Raw genomic sequence first — 21,233 nt, 5'->3', positions numbered from 1 at the left:
GACTTGCCATTCAGGCTACTGCCTGTGAGCCATCTACCAGGGCAAAAAGCAGAGGGCTGCTATAGAAACAAGGTCCAGTTCTAGTAATGTGGTGATGTTCAACCCTGTCTGAGATCACACAAAAACAGTCAGAAACCTAGGGAATCTATATGGCCCCACAGCAGAGGACACTTTTCAAGAGGCTGCACCCCATTTCTGTACATCTCAGATCAATAAGAATTAGGTAAGCCAAGGCAGCTTAACTTAGACAGCTCCTATCCCTACCATTTCCAGCCATCAGCAGGCTTAGGCCCTCCACATCTAGTGTACTTCCAGATGCAACAGCCCTCCTGGGCACTGCCTCAATCTTCTTACAAGCAGGACAAGGACAAAAGCCACCACACTTGGGGCTTTCCAGCAGATAGGGGTTAATAGCTTAAGATGTAACTAAACTTTTCATCTGAGACTGAGAACACACTGTACCTCCTCATATGGATAATTCAGTGTCCATACTCAGAAAGACCCAGCACCAGGCCACTCTGCTCATTATGGCAGAGGGAACCACAACTAGTTATAGATCTCAAACCAAATGATCCTAAGGGTCAGGCCAGATTCCAGCAGAAAAGGAAAGGTTTCTTGAGCAGGGTGATCAAGAGTTAAAAGTCATTCTTGATTACATACTAAGTTCAATGCCAGCCTTTTTATGACCCTGTCTCAAAACTAAAAAACAGGGAGATAAGATTGTCTTCTTAGAGAAAGAATGGGGAACTAGAGGCCCCAGGTTATCAACATCGTAGCTGCTCAACTCTAGCCACACCCTTGCCCAGTTAGGGGCAACAAGCACCACAGGCAAGATTCCCACATGTGCCCACAAGCAGCTATCTTAGCTGCAGGGGACACTAACATACCAGATGGTTGACCAGCCTGACTTTCTTCCTTCCTCCCTTTTGCTCAACAGATAGCCTCTTCTCACACCGGAGCGATGGGGTAGAGGAGCTGAGTGCCTGAGGGAAACACAGCTGTGGCCCCAACCCAAACCCAAAGTTTCCAAAGCACCTGTGATATTCTTTTAGGTTCCCAGGATCCTTGCCTGTATCCTGAATAGAGACTTGAAAAGGCATGCAGGGAAGGGTCATACCCTAATTCTGATGGCAATGCTGAGATTCTGCACCTTTTGTCATGCCCCTTGGCCTTGTTTGCAAGTAGCAGTGAGAAAGCCACATGAAGGACACATTTATGGTAACTGATTGTCAGAGTAGGGATGGAGGGAAGGAGCTCCAAGTCATACGTAGGGACTTAAAGGCATCTGTAAAGGGCATCTGAGGAGAGGGAACCCAAGACATCACTCATACAACACAGGCTAGGAGAAAGGCCAGCTTTGGGCATACCAGGGAGTTGGAAGTGCTAGATTTTGAGTCGACTGTGCCAGACTAACCCACGAAAGAGACATGGTGGTGGCATCAGGGGAGCCAGGGTTTGGGGATGAGGCATGATACAGTAGAGGTGCTGAATCTCATTTGCCCACCTATGCACTGGAAAGGGTCCATGTGCATGCCAGATACCCTCACCCCACTTCACACCTGTTCCTCAGATGCCCCAGCCTTCTGATCATTGTACTCTAAGGCAGCTAGCAACCCCAAGGGTCTCTGTTGGGCAGAAAATGTCTGCTGCTCATACTCCACACACAGGTTGCTCTCTGAGTCTCCAGCAGCTGGTAATCCTAAAGAAATATATGTTGGCAGAAAAGCTTATCAGAAAGCATGGATACTGCCTCTGCCATATGTAGTTTTTACCCAACCCCACACACCTATGGGCTTCCGTCTCAGGCTGGGCACATGCACATCCAAGCTCATGGCTTTCCTAGTGGAGAGGGAGTGGCTGGACAATGTAGCCTCCTTGACAGCAGCTTCTCCCTCACTCACACTTGAGGTCACAGCCTGAGGAACTGGCAAAGGCATCTGTAGAATCATAGGGTGAGGAGGCTTTCATCCATTGCTCCCCAGAGAAGGGATTCCAACCCCTCAATGGAGACACAGGCAAGTCGACTGGGCATTTGGAGCTCACAGTTTTCTGAGCAACACGGAAGAACTGGGCCACATCTCGGATGACATGGCCAAAGTTGTCATACACCTTAAGGTAGGGGCGCACCCAGGAGGGCAGCTGGGCCCTGGCGTCAGCATAGGCAAACCTGGAGAGTGAATGAGTGGCTGTCAGTTCAAATCCTCTACTACAAAAACTAAGGGCCATCCCTGCCCTACAGCCTTTACACTCAAGCTTCAAGATGAAGGAGTAGTATCTGTTGGCAGGGTCAGAAAGGCAGCTATAGGCTTCATACAGGGGAAGGGATTGCAGGTCTAGAAAGGGGGAAAAGGGCTGGAGAGATGGCTCAGCGGGTAAGAGCAGACTGCTCTTCCAGAGATCCTGAGTTCAATTCCCAGCAACCACATGGTGGCTCACAACCATCTGTAATGGGATCTGATGCCCTCTTCTAGGGTGTCTGAAGACAGCAACAGTGTACTCATACACATAAAATAAACAAATAATTTTTAAAATGGGGGGGGAAGGGAAATGGGGATGGCCACAGTGTCTTCCTGTACCTGTGATCACACAGGAAGATGGCCCCATAGTCATGGCGGTGACGGATAACCCTTCCAATAGCCTGGTTCACAGCCCTGGATGCTTGTTGCTGGTACCATTCCTGGCCAGAGAGGCACTAGGAATGAAAGAATTTTGGTCATTAGGGTCCTTGGTTCCCAAAGTTCCCTGCTTAACCCAGCCCTGAGGTATCTCACCTGGCCTCCAATCCCACTCCGGCCTTTCATCTCATCCAAGTACTGCATCTTGAGGACAACACGGGGATCCATGCGTGGAGGATATGGGAGGCCCGTGACAATCACACCACGACCATTCATATCTGAGAAGTCCAGCCCTTCACTGGCCTAGAACAAACCTCTTGGTTTCTACCCAGGCTTGTGGTCTACCCATGTCCTAATCCTTTCATCCACCTATCCCAGGTATTACGGGAAAAGAGAAAGTTCCATCCTCAGGTCCACATCTGGGCTCATGTCAACTCTGCCATACTCAGAACCTCCTAACTTTGGCCTTGGCTATTAGCACCCAGCACAGCCCCTAGTATAGCTCCCTACTAATTTGTTTGCTGGATGTAGGACCCAAGGCCTTGTTTCAGACTACGAAAAGAAACAGGTAGGAAGGGGTAAGATAACCTACAGAGACCTCACCTTTCCCCGACATACTGCTAAGAAGGTGGCCCCATTCGACCCAGGGGAGGCAACTTGCTGGTAGTAGGCATCAATGACCTATATGAAAAGGATGGTCAGTCAGGTTTTGTTCCCTGTCCTTCTCAAATGAGAACTAAATCTTACTTTTTGAGACAAAAGATAGTTTCACCCAAGGGGATACCAGGGTTCTGAGAGCATTTCCATGATACTATTACCAGCAGGTACACATCCAATACCCAGAGCCTGTCTAGTGTTTCCAGAAAAATAGGGATCCCCACAGACAGGGTAGCTGCTGGGTCCCAAGGACTTGGACAGGAAGATGCACTGCCATTATCTACATGCCAAACCATGTTAGGGGCATTCTGGTAAAACACTCAAGAACTTGGAAGTAAGCATAAAGTCCAGAACAGGTAGCCTGGAGCCAACCAGAGTCCCTGGGCAGAAACAGTGGTCAGCTGAAGATTTTGAGGGGTACTAGAGGTAGGCCCCACCTGACTCCTAGTTTGTCTCACAGACCTCTGAGAAGCTGCCTTTGTTCCTGGGTTCCACAAACAGAGGCTTCAGTGCCTCTACCTTCTTGGCCAAGCCTTGTACCTGCGGGAGAAAAAGCCAGGATGTGAATGGACAGGTAAGGGCTGTAGCCACAGCCCGGTTTACCTGCTCTGTCCAACTACCTTGCCCAGACTTTCAATCATATGGGGTGCTGCTCTCTCTTTCAGGGATATATATAGGGGACGCACCTGCCAGAACTCCAGGCTTTTCTCCATGACAGGGTAGGAAGGGAAGAAGACCAGAAGCCCATGGGGTACCACGCGAGCAATGTTGCCTGGAAGTGGTCCAGGCAAGGCTTAGAAGACTGCTGAGGGCCCTGTTGGTTCTTAAGAGTAAAACTGAGGAGTTCCAGGCCCCTAACCCCCATGGACAAGGGTAGAGGGTCTAAGACCAGACCAGTTATGAAACAAGGGTTTCCTAAGGAAGGAACAAAGAATTGTGTGTGGAATAGTACTTACCCAGAGCCTTCCCCAGGGAAGATAAACACTCTTCAGAAAACCTGTTAAAAAAAAAAAAAGAAAGAAAGAAAAGAAAAGAAAACCTGTACAATCAGACAGGCTGTTGTTATAAGAGGCCTAGACCCCAGCAACCCTCAACACTACAGATAGGCACAGAAACCAGGACCCTTTACCTTTTGTCATAGGCAGAGCTTAGCTGAACACCATCAGGGCCTCTGGGGATGACCCCCACCCAGAGCTGGTTCTTGTCAATGATGTGTGGATTCTCCAAACAGATTGGGAATGGACTGGGAATGGCCAGAGGAAATAGATAATGGGATAGACCCAAGTTCTGAGAACCTTCAGGATACTGGCCCACAGAAAGCCCTGGAGTCCACCGCGCATCCCCACCTACACCCACCATGTTCCTAGTGTTGTGACCTCCAGACAGAGGTGACTCATACATACATCTGCATCTCCAAAGCAAAGGAAGACAGCGGAGCCAGTGTACCACTGGTGAGGATAAGGGTACGGACTCCTTGGTAGACCAGTTCACGCATGCTGTGGCTGGGACTGAAGCACCAATAGCTCAGCACCTTCCCTACAAGGGGGAACTGGGTATGAGGACAGGACTGGGGTCTACCATACTCATCTACTGTATTGAAAGAGCAAGCCACCTGCATCCACACAGGCCCAGGTGCACACATCAGGACAAAAGGCCAGGTCTGAGCCCAGCCTATAATCTGGCTTCTCTCAGGGATCCAGAGAACAAGAGGTTGACCCAGAAGGATACTGGCAAATACAGAGAAGACAATTTGGCCCCAACAGAGTTCTGTAGAAACCAGGACATGTGGCACTAGACCTAGAGTTACTCTACCAAAAGCACACAGGGAGGAAGCAGCATCCAAACTTGTGACATGTCAGACATAACTGCTAAGAAGGGAATCAAATTCATAGATTCTGGTGACATAAGCAAAGGCAAAGTCTAATTCAGAAGGAAGCACAGTTCCAAGCAATGTCTGACTGACTAGAACCACACACTGTTCATTCCTAGAAATCTTTGGAAGCTCCAGAAACTAAAACACCAGAACAACTTAAAAGTCATTGAGGGCATATCAGCAATGTCCATGAGTCTGAGGCCAGCCTGGCCTACATATCTAATTCTAAGCCAATAAGGGCTACATAGTAACATCTTGTCAAAAAAACAAAAACAAAAAGACAAAACCCACAAAATTAAAAATTCTTATTTAAAAAGAAATGTATTAAACCAGGTATGGTAGTACCTGGGAACAGAGACAAGTAGATCTCTGAGTTCAAGGCCAGTTGGCCTACAGAGGGAGTTCTAGGACAGCCAGGGCTACACAGAGAAACCTTATCTTGAAACAACAACAACAACAATAATAATAATAGGAAGAAGAAGGAGAAGAAAAAAGAAGAAGAACAAGAAAAGCAAGACAAAGAAGAGGAAGAAAAAGAAGAAGAAGAACAACAACAACAACAAGAACAACAAGAACAAGAAGAAGTAGTAGTTGTTATTATGTTGTTATTATTGTTGCTGTTGTTGTCAGGGAGGGGAGGCCTTGTAGAGCCTTGGTTCTGCCACTGCCCTACTAGGTGACTCTAGGTAGGTAACAGTACTTCCTGTCTCTGGCTCTAGTGGGCATGAGTGTGCATGACTCCAGATGTGATGTTACTATTGTGCAAAGGTTGGGTAGGGTAGAGTTTCCTGCAGTGAAGATTTATACCTTGTTTCCTGGATGTAGTGGTACTCCAGGCATCTGACCGCTGAGCTGCTCTCCGGTGGCTAGTTTCAGGGTGTATGTGTACCTGGAAGGACAAACATACATACGTGCCTGCCCAGGTCCTACATCAACCCTGCCCCATAGGTCTGTGAGACCTTTAGACTGCCCACATCCTGAAAGCTGCTCTCACCTTATAGGAATGTGAGATACCCAGCCCCACCAGAGAACCAGGGCTGCCTTCCGGAGGGTCCACGCTGAACACAATCTGAAAGGCACAGCAGCATAGCAAATGGAAAAGGAGCCTGGGTTGAGAACACAAGCATCTTCATAATGAGATGAAAACTAAAGCCTCTTAGCCCAGCATCCAAGAGCCCAAGGCTATTTCATCCTTCTGTAAGTAAGCCCTCCACTGAGACAGATGCTCTCCATTTGCCTCATTTGGGCCAACCATCACATCCAGGCTGAGAGGCAGGAGCTTATCCCTGATGTTCCTTTCTTTAAGTGGCTCCAAAGCTCTCTTGGGCCTCCCCTACTGGGAGCCACCTGTGCACATTAGGGATGCAGCCGGGACAGCCTTACGTGACTCAGTTTACTCTTTCTTCAATGCCTCTCAGTGCTCCAGGATAATCTAGTAATTCAACATTTAAGATCCTGAAGCATACCAGTTCTGGCATCTTGTCTATGGCAAATGCTGGACCAAATATAAATGGTTCTCAGTTTTTTATCTGCACTGCTACAACTGAATGGCTGGATGGCAAACATGTGGTCTTTGGGAAGGTGAAGGCATGAACATTGTAGAAGCCATGGAGCGTTTTGGGTCCAGGAATGGCAAGACCAGTAAGAAGATCACCATTTCCTACTGTGGACAACTCTAATTTCTTTTGACGTGAGGGCATTTTACTTATCAAACCATTCCTTCTGTAGCTCAGGAGAGTGCTCCCACCCCATCTGTTCGAAATACCCTGTAATCTCTGCTCTCACTGAAGTTCTTTGGGTTCCATATTCTCCTCATTCCCCTTCAAGTCTAGCTGGATTACAAAGTTAAGTTTATGATTAGGAATAAAAACTAAATAAGAAAAAAAAAAAGATTGTGGCAAGATTCTTAAAGTCCAGGAAAAGGTTAACCCCAAAATTTCACCTGACAGAGGAAATATCAAGATGGTTTATGAAAACAAAAAGGAGTTTATTCTAGTTAGTATCAGAACTTATCAAAACCATGACAAACAAGAATAAGTAATAAAGCAATGTAACAGCAGCAGCAAGAGACTAGAGAATCAAAGAGCTAGGTAAAAGCTGGCTCTCCTTATAAGGGATGATGGGTAGATGCTCAGCCCCTACATAAACCCACAAAACTCTACAGAAGACTTCAAGTACCAAAGGAAACCAGATGTGGATTATGCAGCATGAGCCAAAGCAACAAACCTCCAGCAGCAAGAAAACCTTTTAATTGAGCCTACCAAAAGACAGAAAAGGCAGGTAGAAGATATGCCCATCATAAAGGGTAAACACATAGGACTTACAAGGCCTCCAAATCAATAAGAAACACAGCCATATCAAGGAAACACGGTAACTACCATAACCACAGAGGAAAGAACTAAATGAGACAACAGAGAGACAGGTTGGAAACAGGCGATTCTGACTTCCCTCAAGAGGGTTTCTCTTTGCACACACCTCCTGCCTTGCATAGGTAGTTTGTCACCGATTTTGGCAGACCCTCTTTGACTGTGCTTCCCTATTCACCTCAAACTAAACTGACAACCCCAAACTCTCATTCCAGGGATCTACTGTGAATAGAAGTCCCTTACAGCCTGTGTGAAAGCCTCCAGGCACTGTGTTCAACCGGATGTCCTCTGGACCAGCTTCCCACCCCAGTTGTGTGAACAGGGCACTGTGTTTTTTCAGGACATTTTGGTGTCTACCTAGACTTCTGGCCTTTAGGACATCATCATCTGCTGCTGCCCTGAACCTCCTGAGCTGCCTTCATTGTTCTCATCCCCACCTGGCACAACCTGTGAGTGAAAATGGAAGTAGTTAGTCTGAACCACTCTTCCCTGGGCCTTGGCCTTGCATGGGTGTTTAGAAATACCTCACATGGAACAACCTAAACTGGCCATGTGAGGGAAGAGCAGGGCTCCCTGATCTCATGGGAGCCATGTACTTCTCCAAGAATACACAACACAAAAATTTAAACTTGGCTGGAGGGATGACTCAGTGATTAAGATGACTGACTGATCTTCCAGAGGTACTGAGTTCAATCTCCAGCAACCACATGGTAGCTCACAATCATCTGTAATGGGATCCAATGCCCTCTTCTTGTGTGTCTGAAGTGACTGACAGTGTACTCACATACATAAAGTGAATAAATCTAAGAAATCTTAGGCTGACTCATCACCTGGTCCTGAAACATCAGACAGGTTTGTGGGAGACAGAGAGAAAATGAATCAATAAGAATTCCAGCTGGCTGGGCAGTGGTGGTGCACGCCTTTAATCCCAGCACTTGGGAGGCAGAGGCAGGCAGATTTCTGAGTTCGAGGCCAGTCTGGTCTACAGAGTGAGTTCCAGGACAGCCAGGGCTATAGAGAGAAACCCTGTCTCAAAAAAAACAAAAAAACCAAACAAAAGAATTCCAGCTAAGAGACTAGTTCCCCCAACTTAGCAAAATGGGATGTGATAAGAGGAAAAGTTGACTCTACAGTATGAATGCTTGTACATATGCGAGTGTATGTGAATTTGTGCAAGAATTCTCACTACATGTCTGACCAAGGTGAGCAAGCAAGAGGAAAAGAGAGGATTCCAATCTAAGAGGCACAAACCCTACTTCTAGCTAACCCTTCTCTGGCCTGACAAAATCTGACTGGCTAGTTGCATTTCTGTACACATTCCCACGTCTTGGCAACTGCGGTTATGCAAGAAGCAGCTGTGAGATAAGCAATTCACCAATCACCTGTTCTGCTGCTGAGAACATGCTAGCAAGGATCTAGCTCACACAATACCAGAGTAGGATAGGGAAGGTACTAGGAGCCTTTGGAGCACTTGCCAACGAAATTGCAAACCACTGGAAAGTCTGGGTTCCAAAAGTCTGGATAAGGAAAATACCTCCTTTACAAATAGAGACTAGAGAACAGTGTTCTGAGGAGGAGAGAGGTTGTCCTGCTCACATGTGCCCCCTAGGTCTAGGAATAACAGTGCCTCCTCTTGTGCCTGTAGTTGAGGATGAGCCCAGTGTCCACGTGGGAAGAGTAGAGTAGATTTTTGGAAGGTGTTTCTGATAAAAGGCTATAGTCATGGATAGATCACCATCCTGGGAAGCAAGATGCCTAGAGATGCCTACCTAATATGCCTCTGGAGAAGTTCATGTAGGAGGGTGCCCAGTCTGCCAGGACAATCAGGTACCAAAACCTTCCTCATCCCACCAAACACCTGCAGTCTTTCAGTCAACTCTCCATTCATGGAGTGGAAGGCTGAGACTATTATGTCCCGTATCACAAAGCTGGCTGAGAGGGAACAGGCCTGAGCACATACCTTTCCTATCACATGTACACTTGGCCCCATGCCCTGTTTGTGGCCCAGCTACATCATAATCAGACTCACAGAGGTCTCAAGAATTCACAGTCTGCCTCTCCAGTAATAGGATTTGCTTTGTGGTTACAAAGCCAAGGTGCTTTCTGTTCACTAGCCTTAATCCCCAGGGGTGTGGAGGTAGAGCATGGGTAGAAGCAAACAGGTGGCTTCACACAGCACCATACATGAGGGAACTGGCTGTGCCTCAGTTTTTCCAAGGATCAACAGTTACCATCCAGGAACATTTAAAAAAAAGGGGTGGGGCATACAGGAGGGCTGGAGAGATGGTTTAGCAGTTAAGAGCACTGACTACTCTTCCAAAGGTCCTGAGTTCAAATCCCAGCGACTGCATGGTGGCTCACAACCATCCGTAATGAGATCTGACTCTCTCTTCTGGTGTGTCTGAAGACAGCTAAAGAGTATTTAGATATAATAATAAATAAATCTTTGGGCCAGAGCAAGCGGGGTCAACCAAAGCCAGCAGGGCCGACCGAAGCCAGCGGGGCTGATTCAATTCCCAGCAACCACATAATGGCTCACCACCGACTGTACAGCTACAATGTACTCATATACATAAAATAAATAAATAAATCTTTTAAGAAAAAAAAGGGGGGGAATCTCACTATGTAGTACTGGCTGATCTAGAACTCACTATACACACCAGGCTGGGATTGAACTCAGAGATCTGTCCACATCCACCACTCAAGTGCTGGTCTTAAAGGCAAGCATCACTATACCTCCCAGCCAGGAATCTTAAGATGTATTATTTAAACTTAGGTTTAAAACTGGAAGGATGGCCCAGGAGTTAAGAGCACTGACTGTTCTTTCAAGTTTGATTATCATCACTCATATGGTGGCTTACAACTCCAGTTTCAGATGATCTTACCCTGTCTTCTGGCCCCCACAGGCACCAGGTACACATGTGGTAGACATATATGCATTCAAGCAAAAATACCCATTAATATAAAAAAATTATTTAAAAAAAAAAAAAAAAGGCAAAAACAAAACAAAAAACCTTAGAAAGGCTAAGCAAAGCCGAACCTGCCCAGAGGCCTCAACACCAGGATTACCATTTAACTACCTGGTCAGGACTGGCTGGCTCACTAGAGCTGAGGACATAGTTGCACTAAGACACATGTGTTCTATACCTTAGGACATGTCACATAGACAAAGAGAAGGATGACCCCAAAATGGCACAGTGAGAAGCAAGAAGAGACCTGATGAGGTAAAAGGAGTCCACCTTTGTCTCTGACAGTGGCTCCATAGCCATCCCTCCCATCCCTCTCTCTACTTCAGATACACAGACCATGGCATTTATAGGACCCATTTGCCTTTCCTTTGAGAAGATACTCAGGCCATTTGTCTCTAGATTTCTCCCAGTCTGAATCTATCTGGAGCTGCTATCAACAAGGAGGCTCTGCCCAGCCCCAAAGGGGGCAAATAAATTCCAAATAGCTCCTGACCTCCTTCTTCACAGGTCTTAAAATACCACTCTGGATTTATCTGGCCACTAAAGAGCCAAAAACAGGCCAGATATGCCCTCTGTTAACTCCCACTAAGGCCAACGTTGCATTCAGGTGAAAGTAAGATGCTTAGGGTTTTATACATGTGATATGAGGGCCTTCGCTGAAGCCTTTGCTGTCACTTCCAGAAACGGAGAAACCAACAGTTAAAAGCAGTCTCTTACCTGGATAATGTCCATGAGCTTCTGCAATCCAGCCGTGTTGGTAAATACAGCAGTACCTGTGGAGCACACAGCAGAAGAGACACTGAATCCCACATCACCAGGAGCCATCACAGCCTCACTTAGCTCTGTCTCAAGTCTGCTGAAGCAAGCAGCCTCCCCATAACCACTATCAGGGACAGGATGTGCTAAGGCAGGGCAGCTGACCTGATCTTGCTGGTGTTAAAGAGCAGTCAGATGGGGGAATCTCCCCAAAGGAGTACAGGCTTCCAAAACAATGATTTGGTCATTTGGTCAAATGATATGGGGGAGGGTGGCTGCTATCCCCAGTGCATAGCAGATGCCATTGCATGTGACACTGCACACACCTCACTCTAGTCAGCAGAAGAACACCCCATAAGGACACTGCCCTTGGTCTAGTAGCAAGAAGGAGAAGCTAGAGAGGCCCACATCTCACTAAATCCACAGAGTGTAACATTCCTCCTTAAAAGGGAACTAACTAGGAAATACTATAGTAAGAAACCACATGCACCAAAGCTGAAAAGAACATAATGGTTGGCCAAATGTCACTACTGACTCTGTGTCTCAATCAGAAAAAGAAAGCCAGCTGGGACCAGTGGCCACCCTGAAATTTTAGCACTCTAGAGACAAAGTCAAGAGGATCAAAATCAAAGCCGGTCTGAATTTTCAGCAAAAACTTGTCCCAGAAAACCAAGGGCTGGGGATGTAACTCAAATGACAGAGCAACTATGAGTGAGATCCTGGGTTCACTCTTCAGTGCTACTCAAAATAAAAATAATAAAAATAATAAAAAAACAAGCATGAAGGGTAGGCTGGTGGGAAAGCTTTGTTGACTAGATTCTTGTTCACAAGGAAGGCATGATAGCAACCTGCTGACACTGATGGCCAAGTGCTGAGTGCTGGACATGGAACAGTAAGACCTGCCATGATGTTCATCTATATCAAAACTTCTAATCCCCCATGCTCCATGTGGGCAACCCAAGACTCACGTCCTGCCAGGTGCTGGATTATCTGGTCCAGTGATTCCAAAATGCAGCCTTTGGTTTGAAATGTTATTTGGGCTTTAGCAAACAGCTCAAAGATGTAGCTGCCAAAGAGAACAGAAATTTGAAACTGAGAGGGAACCTACAAGGAGTAGCCTTTGAATATCTTGTACTCAGAAATAATTGCTGAGTACTTCAAGGAGGACAAAACTGGAAGTGAGAGACTTCTCCCTGCAGTGGTCTCCTAGCAGGCAGAGGACAGTGGGTTACTGTCAAGAGAATCATTACCTACCAAAGAAAAGACAGGTGCATAGGCAAGGTGCCACAATTAGGGGTGACCTGAGAGCAGGTCCTGTGTCTTTGAAGGCAATAACTCTGGGTAGCAACTCTAAAAGCCTTGGACAGAAATGGGATGGGGGCAACAGAAGCCAGAGGAAGGGGGAAGGCTTTGGCAGGGCCAAACAAGTACACCAGAAACTAGGTCAGAACCCAGATCTCTGGATTATCAATTGGGAATACCTGTAAAGGTTAGAAGCCAGGGGAACAAAACGGTTCAGAGAGAAGGCAGGTAGCCCAAGACTCCAGAAAAAATGCTTTACCTTCTACAAGCACAGACTAGGTCCTAACACAGCTCCTGCCTATCTACCCATAGGATCTACCCCTCAACCCCAGCTACAGTCCCTTCAAACCAGGCTACCTACAGTGCTTTTCAGGAAAAAACAAAAACAAAAAACAAAACAAAACAACAAAAATCCAGATTATGGGACAATCAGAACCTCCCAGGCCTCTCTCTACACAGGCCTCGGTGACAGCACTAAAGTGTGGTTATCACAGGCACTTGCTGTGTCATCAAGAGGCCAGAGAGAGTGGAGGAAACTGCTAGAGGAGACACTGTGCATAATGTGTGTTGTTACTCCCAATGTTTTCAATGGCTACATAAAAAGCTGGCAACTGGCTTGAAGAGATGTCTTGTTCCTTTTTCCAGGGGACCTGAGTTTGGTTTCCAGATCCATATTGGGTAGCTTACAACTGTTTATAACTCTAGATCCAGGGCATCTAACACCTTCTTCTAAACTCCCCCAGCACACATGTGGCACACATTCACACAAACAACCACATATATATAAAAGGAAAATAAGTCTTTTTTAAATGTTGGTAATTCTTACTAAGCCTTGAAATTTGAAAACAGACCCCACTGCTGGGTGAAGTGCTGAGACAAAACCCCATGAGGACACTATTTATCTCCAATCCCAGACAGAACTTGTAACGAGGTCAGCACCTATCCCTCACCTTCCAGGTTTGGTGACGCCTTTGTCATCCCCAGGCAGCTGAACAGCATCAATAGCCTCCTCCAGACGCAGCAGGATCACTGTGAGCCAAGAATATGTCAGGGGCATGCCTCTCACTCAGCTCAGGGAAAGGCAAGGCAACACTTACTCTTTAGCTTTGCGATGTCTTCCAGCTCCATGTTGAGTCCTGGGTGAGAAAGTATAGACACAACTCTACATCATCTAAGTACTGTCTGTAGCCTCAAGAACCAAGATTTCCAGTGTGGCAGAAAGGGTAGGTTGGGAGGGAAATTAGGGAGAGTCCACATTTGAATTGTATACAACAGTATGAGCCCACATTCACATTTGTATATACACATAAATACATTCATGCACACAGAAGTTCTTCCTCTCCCTAAAGACCTCAAAATAAGTAATAACCATCAGTATGTGAACACATGTGCTCACAAAGAACCTCCTGAGGACAGGGAGTAAAACATTTCTCCTCTGAAGGGAAACCAGGGCTTGCTGGAGGCTGGGTAGGAAGCAGAGTATCACAAGCCCAACAGTAAAACAGTTGTCCATGATGGCCATAACTCTGTTAGGCCATGTTAGCAGGACACAGAAATTACCTTCTAGATGACTTTGTCAGATATTAAGCCTCAGCAGTAAGACTGATGATGGGTTGTTACCAACCACAGATAGTTAGACCATATAAGATAGTCCACAGATAGTTAGACTATATAGACAAATATATAATGATTAATATTGGTTAGTACCGCCAACCTGATAATCTCTAGAACAAGTTAAGAGACAAAAATTCTGGTCATGGGCTGGTGAGATGGCTCAGCGGGTAAGAGCACTGACTGCTCTTCAGAAGGTCCTGAGTTCGGATCCCAGCAACCACATGGTGGCTCACAATCACCCGTAATGAGATCTGACACCCTCTTCTGTTCAGACGCTACAATGAATTACGCTCGCAGTGTACTCATACACATAAAATAAATAAAAATAAATGTTTAAAAAAAAAAAATTCTGGTCATGTCTGTGAAGGGGTTTGAGGTTGGGTTAATTGAAAGGGTAAGGAGAGCCCTTCCATGGGCTAAACCTCTGAACTGAATAAAAAAGGAAAGAAAAAGAAAAAAAATAAAGAAAGAAAAAAGAAAAAGCTGGATGTGGTGGTCCACACCTTGGAGGCAGAGACAGGTGGATTTCTTTGAGTTCCAGGGTAGGATAGTCTCCATAGAATTACAGGACAGCCAGGGCAGCCTTTTTCTCTCTCTTCCCTCTCATCTCCTCTCATTTCTTTCTTTTTTCTTCTCCCCTTACCTGTTTCCTGATTACAGACACACTAAACTGCTCAAGCCCTTACCATCACAAAGTCCCAGCTATGATGGATTATACTCTAAGACTGTAAACCATGATGACCCTCCCTTCCTTAAGCTCCTTTGGTTAGGTATTTTGTTATGACAAGGAGAAAAGTAACTAATCAACATTCAGACATGCAGATGATAATCAATCACCAGCTGAGAATCAACTCAAACTTCCAAATTTGAAATGGGGGTCTAAGTTAAGCATGATCTGCTTTTCCAATGTGAACAGTGTCACCACAGAGCTGAAGAATCTTTACAACATTGTTTCTGCTACAAAATCAAAGGGATGAGAATTGGAGATGGCACAATGGTTAAGAGTACTTGGCCACTCTCCCAAAGATCCTGAGTTCAATTCCCAGCAACCACATGGTGCCTCACAACTGCCTATAATGGGATCTAACTGTGTCTTTTGGTGTATATGAAAAAAGAGCACTCATACACATAAGATACATAAATAAAGGGCTGAATGAGATAGCACCATCTCACAATCACTGATAATTAATGAATTTAGGCATCAAGTAGCTGCAATGTTACTATAAAAAAGGAAGGAGGAGGTAACCAAGAGTCATCAAGAAATGATGAATTACAAGTTGGGTAAGAGACCATTCTTAGAGAAACAGTTATGACTATGATGGCAAATCCTCTTTGACTGGTGGCAATCAAAGAATGCCCTGAGTGTTCAGTTCATCATGTATCTCAAAAACAGTGTGTTTTCTTTTGTGTATGTGTGTGGTGTATGCACATTTGCCTGTGTGCATGTACATGTATATTAGTACCTGTGCACACAGAGGCCAGAGGAAAATATCAGATGTCTTCCTCTATTGCTCATTAGCATAATTCCCTTTAAACAAGATCTCTCACTGAACCTGAAACTCAATGTTTTGACTAGGCTGGCCAGTAAGCTCCCAGGATCCACTTGTAACTGACGTTATAAGCACAAGCAGCCATAGTTGATTTTGTGTGTGTGTGGATTTCCTGTACCTGTACTTTGCTTTAAAATTAAATGCAGGGCTGGATGTAGTGGTACATCTCTTTAGTCCCAATACTCAGAAGGCAGAAGCAGGCAGATCTCTGAAGCCAGCCTGATCTATATATCAAGTTCTAAGACAGCAGGACTAACTGAGAGGCCCTGTCTTAAAAAGCAACAAACAAAAAAACCCAAAACATTAGCTAGGAAAAGACAAAGACTTCAGAAAACAGTGAAAGAGCTAGGGCTGGGGATATAGCTCAACTGGTAGACTGCTTACCTACTGTGCACAAAGTCCTGGGTTTAACCCCAGCACCAAATAAACCAGGAATGGTGGCCAAAGTTTATAATCTCATCATTTCGAAGGTAAAGGCAGAAGGATCCAAAACTAAAGTTCATCCTTTCTTTCCTACATTAAATTTGAGACCAGCCTGAGCTACATGAAACACTTGTTTCAAAAAAAAAAAAAAAAAGGGAGGAAAAGAAAAAAGTGAAAAGCAGTGAAAGTACCAGATGAGCCAGTACTTCCTGGACCACAGAGCAGTGAGACAGCACTTCTACAACTACTACACTCCACCTGAGGGAGGAGGAAAATTCATAGTGAGACAGAACTTCCTACAACTACTACACTCCACCTGAGGGAGGAGGGAAATTCATAAAGGGTTGGGAAGCAAACAGAATTGAAGTGCCCTTATTCATGTGGTCTGCTGACTTTTTTTTGGACAGGGGCTATATAATCCTGACTGTCTTGGAACTCACTAAAGTGAGTTGAACAGAAGTATTTCTTTTGTTTATTAATGGTGCCCTATCTGGGATGAACAGACAGAAAGTCACACAACAGAAACCCTGAACTAAGTTTCTCATGCCCTAGAGTGCTATTTAGACAGAAGATACTAGGAAGACCAGACACTGCTCTTATGCAGAATATGCTCCAAGAATATGCTTCTTCTGCCGGGCAGTGGTGGCGCATGCCTTTAATCCCAGCACTTGGGAGGCAGAGGCAGGCGGATTTCTGAGTTAAAGGCCAGCCTGGTCTACAGACTGAGTTCCAGGACAGCCAAGGCTACACAGAGAAACCCTGTCTCAAAAAAAACAAAACAAAAAAAAAAAGAATATGCTTCCTCTAATAGACTGAGTCTACTTAAGTTCTTAGCCATAAACTTACCTGAGCTGGACGTGTTTACAATGAACTCCTGTTGGAGTTCACCCTGCTGAGTCACCCGGGCTTGCTCCTCCAAAACCTGGTTGATAACCTCCAGTCCTGAAGCCACATCACGGGGAGTCAAGTCAAAGGAGGCTGACTCCTCACATATCTTCTCCTGAGGGCCAAAGTAGACCTGTGTTATAGCAGAGTGGGACAGAATGGGGACTCCTGGAAGCAGAAGTGGAGATGCAGGAGGACTGAAGAAGTCCCCAGAGCCCCAGCTCCTGGTCTATAAAGTAAAGTCAAAGTTGGTCCAAGGAAATTCACTGCCCAAACCAATATTTTAGAAAATTATTTCACTTTGAGTTGCCAAATTTTGCTATTGGAAAATTTATCAGCAAAAGCAGTAATTTTGGCTTCAAAAGTCAGATGATATCACCAATCAGCTCAATAATCCCCATAAGTGCCTGGAGCCAAGTAGGAAATAAGGTCCTGCTGTGGGGAGACCTGGCTCTCTATCAGTTTCACCACAGGCTCCATAGCAGCTAAGGATGAGGCTACTCATCCTCTGAGGTCATTCTACATAGACCTGAATAAGCAGAGGCAACAGACACAGGGGTGGTGGTGGTGTGGATTGTTACTGTGATCATGTGCTGGTGAAAAGGGACAAAAAGAGTCGGGGCTTGGGGGGGCTCTCATGATGCTATTGCTACCAAAGATGAGTAGCTGTTTCCACAGAAGTTTCCTAAAGGTCAAGCCAAGTAGCCTAAAGAGCAAAGACATGCTGGAAAACAAGAGTATAGTACAAGACAGACCAGAGCCAGGCTATCCCTACCAAATGTCCAGAAGGTCACAGGCCCAGCGAGAGGCTCTTGTTTGGACTCTGCACCTAAGGGCACATCTGAAGCCCAACTAGCCAGACTATAGCCCATGTAAGGCAATTATAAGCACCTAAGAGAGCAGCAGCACCTATGTTTGCTTGGTCCTGAGAACCATATCTCTGGATCCAAAGTAGAGCTGCTCCAGAAACATCGAGAAAGCTGGGAGAGACGGGAAGTACTTAGCATAGAGGCCAAAGGGACTCACCACATTGTGAGCTTCATCAAAGATCACAACTGTTCCCTTCAGGTCAATGCTGTGTGCCTTACGACTCTACAAAGAAGGGAAATTACCATAAGCTGATATCATGAGGGCCAGCTAAGAGTGCAGGCCGGCATATACAGGAAAAAAGGGAACCTGAGGCAAATGGTGCATCATAAACAGGTACTACACATTATGGAAGAAAGAGCAAAGGTTCTCAAACTCCTCTATGAGAACTGGCTCCTTCTCCAGGCTGACTGTGAAAAGCATACTCACAGTTACCTGTCCAAGCCTGACCAAAGTTGGATGCTTGTGGCCATCTATACTAAGGAATTGCTCACACAGCACAAAGGAGTATATGTTACAGTCAACAGGATGACCAAGTAAGCCAGTTAAACAGCTAGGTAGGAAAAGGAAGGCACTTGCCTCTAATATTGATGACTTGAGTTCAATCCCTGAAACCCACAAGGTAAAAGAGAACTGAACTACAAATTAAGGGTACAGTTGTATTTTCTTTTGTCTTATTTTACAACACTAGATACCAAACCCAGGGCCTTAAGTACTCTACCACTAAGCTTGAACTGGCCTTGTTTTTGTGATCTCTCTGCTTCAGTCTCCTGAGTGCAAGATTACAGGAATACATTACCATGCCTAGCACATCTTTTCTTTTTAAGATTTATTTTTATTTTATGTATAAAGGTGTTTTTGCCTATGGGTATAATCTGTGGACTATAGTCATGCAGTACCCACAAAGGCCAGAGGAGAGATTCAGATTCTCCTTGAACTATACTTAGAGCTCTGTGAAATACCATGTAGGTTCAGGGAAATCAAACCTAGGTTCTCCAGAAGAGCAGCCAGTGAGTACTCTTAACCACTGAGCCATCTCTCCAGCTCTACATCTAGGTTTTGATAGATGTGAGTATTTTACAAACAGTATTCTACTCTCTCATAAAGAATGTAACTTTGGATAGTGTTTCTGAGCTCACATCTCATTGCTGGCAGTTTCTAGCTTCCCACTTCTGGTAGTTGTCAGTGAACTCCAGTGACTGCATGCCTAAGTCATTGGACTAAGGATTTTATTTCCCTAGAAGTCAGTCACTAGGACACTATGTTGACAGAGCTATGCATGATCTACATATCCACCAGCCACAGATGGGACTTCCAATTGCCCCACACCTCATACTTTAATTTCCTTTTACCTTTGTTTGCTGTTGCTGCTGTTGTTAATTTACTTTGTGGCAGGGATAGTGCTTGTGTGCTAAGGTTCATAGGTAGAGGTCTTAGGACAATCCAAGAGTTCTCACCTTCCATCTTGTAGGCCTTAGGAACTGAATTCCAATCATTAGGTTGCTTGGTGATAAGCACCTTTACCAGCTCAACTATCTTGCCAGTCTGCTTCTTTTTTGTGTATGTGTGTGGTGCTAAGACTGACTACAGGGGCTCACATATGCTTAGACAAGTGCTCTACCACGGAGCTAAGTTCCTAGACCCTTAAGTCTCTTTAATTCTAGCCATTTCCATCAGAATGCAGTATTACTTCCTATCATTTGGGCCTGAAATGACCTGTGACTAGACTCATTAAACACCTCCACACAGGCAGAAGTGGCCATTCTGTAAACTTCAGAAAACTTTCTACTCAGGTTTCTTACTGTGAGCTAGGCTGTTCAATTCTGAGAGCCTCTGTGTACTATGAATCCAGAGCCTCTGTGTACTGTGAATCCAGAGCCTCTGTGCACTGTGAATCCAGAGCCTCTGTGCACTGTGAATCCAGAGCCTCTGTGCACTGTGAATCCAGAGCCTCTGTGCACTGTGAATCCAGAGCCTCTGTGCACTGTGAATCCAGAGCCTCTGTGCACTGTGAATCCAGAGCCTCTGTGCACTGTGAATCCAGAGCCTCTGTGCACTGTGAATCCAGAGCCTCTGTGCACTGTGAATCCAGAGCCTCTGTATACTGTGAATCTAGGTCCTTTGAAAGGCTGTAGCTTTTCCTCATTTTCAGAAACTTGCTTTTTTTCTTTAAAACCATGTTTTGAAGTTTTTATTGACTTTAAAATGCTTATAGCTGCATATTCCATTTTTTGATAAAACAAAGAGCAAATATATGCATAGTGTAAATAAGCACTGAAATTCTGACATATTAGAATTTTAATATGTACATTACCAAGGAAATTTGTAACACATGAATAACTAAATCACTCACTTTTTCACATATCATGTTCAATGATAGAAAATAAAGTTTGACCCTAGTATCTGCATGTGTGTATGTGTATACATATATATGCAGATTTCTTAAAAAGGTAAATAAACACTATTCTCAATTAGGATTAATGATAAAAAAAAATTTTTTTTTAACTAACAGTGAGAACATCAAGATGTCTTAGAAAGTAAGGCTCGTAAAACCCAAGCCTTGAGTTCAATCCCTGAGAACTGCATTGTGGAAGGAGAGAACCAAGTACTCCAAGTTGTCCTCTAACCTCCACATATGCACAGTGAGTGGATCACACATACATACACTCATACACAAATAAATTAGTACTTTATAATTTTCTTTTAAACTTAACTGATAAAGCCAGGTGTGATGGCCCATACCTTTAATCCCAGCACCCAGGAGGCAGACAGGTGGATCTCTGTCCATTGGAAGCCTTCCTACTCTACAAAATGAGTTCCAGGACAGCCATGGCTGTTATGCAGAGAAACCTTGCCTCGAAAAACCAAAACCAAAACAAAAAATAAAACCTAATACTATTGAAAGGAAAAACTGATGTTAGACTTTACACTAATCTTCTCTCAAGAGTGTGATAACACACACTTTTAATTCAGGAGACAAAGGCAGACAAATTTCTCTGAATTCAGGCTGGCCAGGGCTAACCCTAACCCTAACCCTGTCTCAAAACAAAATAAGACCTTAATTTTTTAATTCTTTTAAATAGCCTAAGCTTGAAATTTTGATTTAAATCTAACTTGTTTTGTTTTGTTTTTCAAGACAGTATATCTTTATGTAGTGTAGACCTGACCTGTCTCTGCCTCCGTAGTGCTGGGATCAAAGGCATGCAATACCACAGCCCCGATAAACCTAATTTTTTAATCTTTCCTTAAGACTAACAATATGAGAATAAGTATGAAATAATAATCCTCGCTGGGCAGTGGTGGCACATGCCTTTAATCCCAGCACTTGGGAGACAGAGGCAGGTGGATTTCTGAGT

General features: G+C 44.9%; 1 protein-coding gene across 3 annotated transcripts in view; it reads right to left on the bottom strand.

Moving 5' to 3' along the window:
• The window catches only part of Rtel1 (regulator of telomere elongation helicase 1), a 37,629-nt gene that overhangs the window by 2,772 nt on the left and 13,624 nt on the right, over positions 1-21,233 (bottom strand). For all 3 annotated transcript variants that reach the window (XM_031373071.1, XM_031373073.1, XM_031373072.1), the window contains exons 9-28: positions 18,037-18,102; positions 16,972-17,125; positions 13,636-13,674; positions 13,489-13,567; positions 12,205-12,302; positions 11,198-11,253; positions 6,140-6,214; positions 5,953-6,034; positions 4,676-4,808; positions 4,402-4,515; positions 4,229-4,269; positions 3,959-4,044; positions 3,735-3,812; positions 3,219-3,296; positions 2,772-2,918; positions 2,577-2,692; positions 2,044-2,167; positions 1,787-1,937; positions 1,560-1,699; positions 888-983 (exon numbers count right to left, since the gene is read on the bottom strand). In XM_031373071.1, the coding sequence (XP_031228931.1) occupies positions 888-983; positions 1,560-1,699; positions 1,787-1,937; positions 2,044-2,167; positions 2,577-2,692; positions 2,772-2,918; positions 3,219-3,296; positions 3,735-3,812; positions 3,959-4,044; positions 4,229-4,269; positions 4,402-4,515; positions 4,676-4,808; positions 5,953-6,034; positions 6,140-6,214; positions 11,198-11,253; positions 12,205-12,302; positions 13,489-13,567; positions 13,636-13,674; positions 16,972-17,125; positions 18,037-18,102 (1,953 nt within the window). The remainder of the gene's footprint in view (positions 1-887; positions 984-1,559; positions 1,700-1,786; positions 1,938-2,043; positions 2,168-2,576; positions 2,693-2,771; positions 2,919-3,218; positions 3,297-3,734; positions 3,813-3,958; positions 4,045-4,228; positions 4,270-4,401; positions 4,516-4,675; positions 4,809-5,952; positions 6,035-6,139; positions 6,215-11,197; positions 11,254-12,204; positions 12,303-13,488; positions 13,568-13,635; positions 13,675-16,971; positions 17,126-18,036; positions 18,103-21,233) is intronic.

This window comes from Mastomys coucha, unplaced genomic scaffold (assembly GCF_008632895.1).
Source record: "Mastomys coucha isolate ucsf_1 unplaced genomic scaffold, UCSF_Mcou_1 pScaffold15, whole genome shotgun sequence".
Taxonomy (NCBI): domain Eukaryota; kingdom Metazoa; phylum Chordata; class Mammalia; order Rodentia; family Muridae; genus Mastomys; species Mastomys coucha.
Note: the sequence above shows the minus strand (reverse complement) of the source record. Positions and strands in the feature narration are given on the sequence as shown.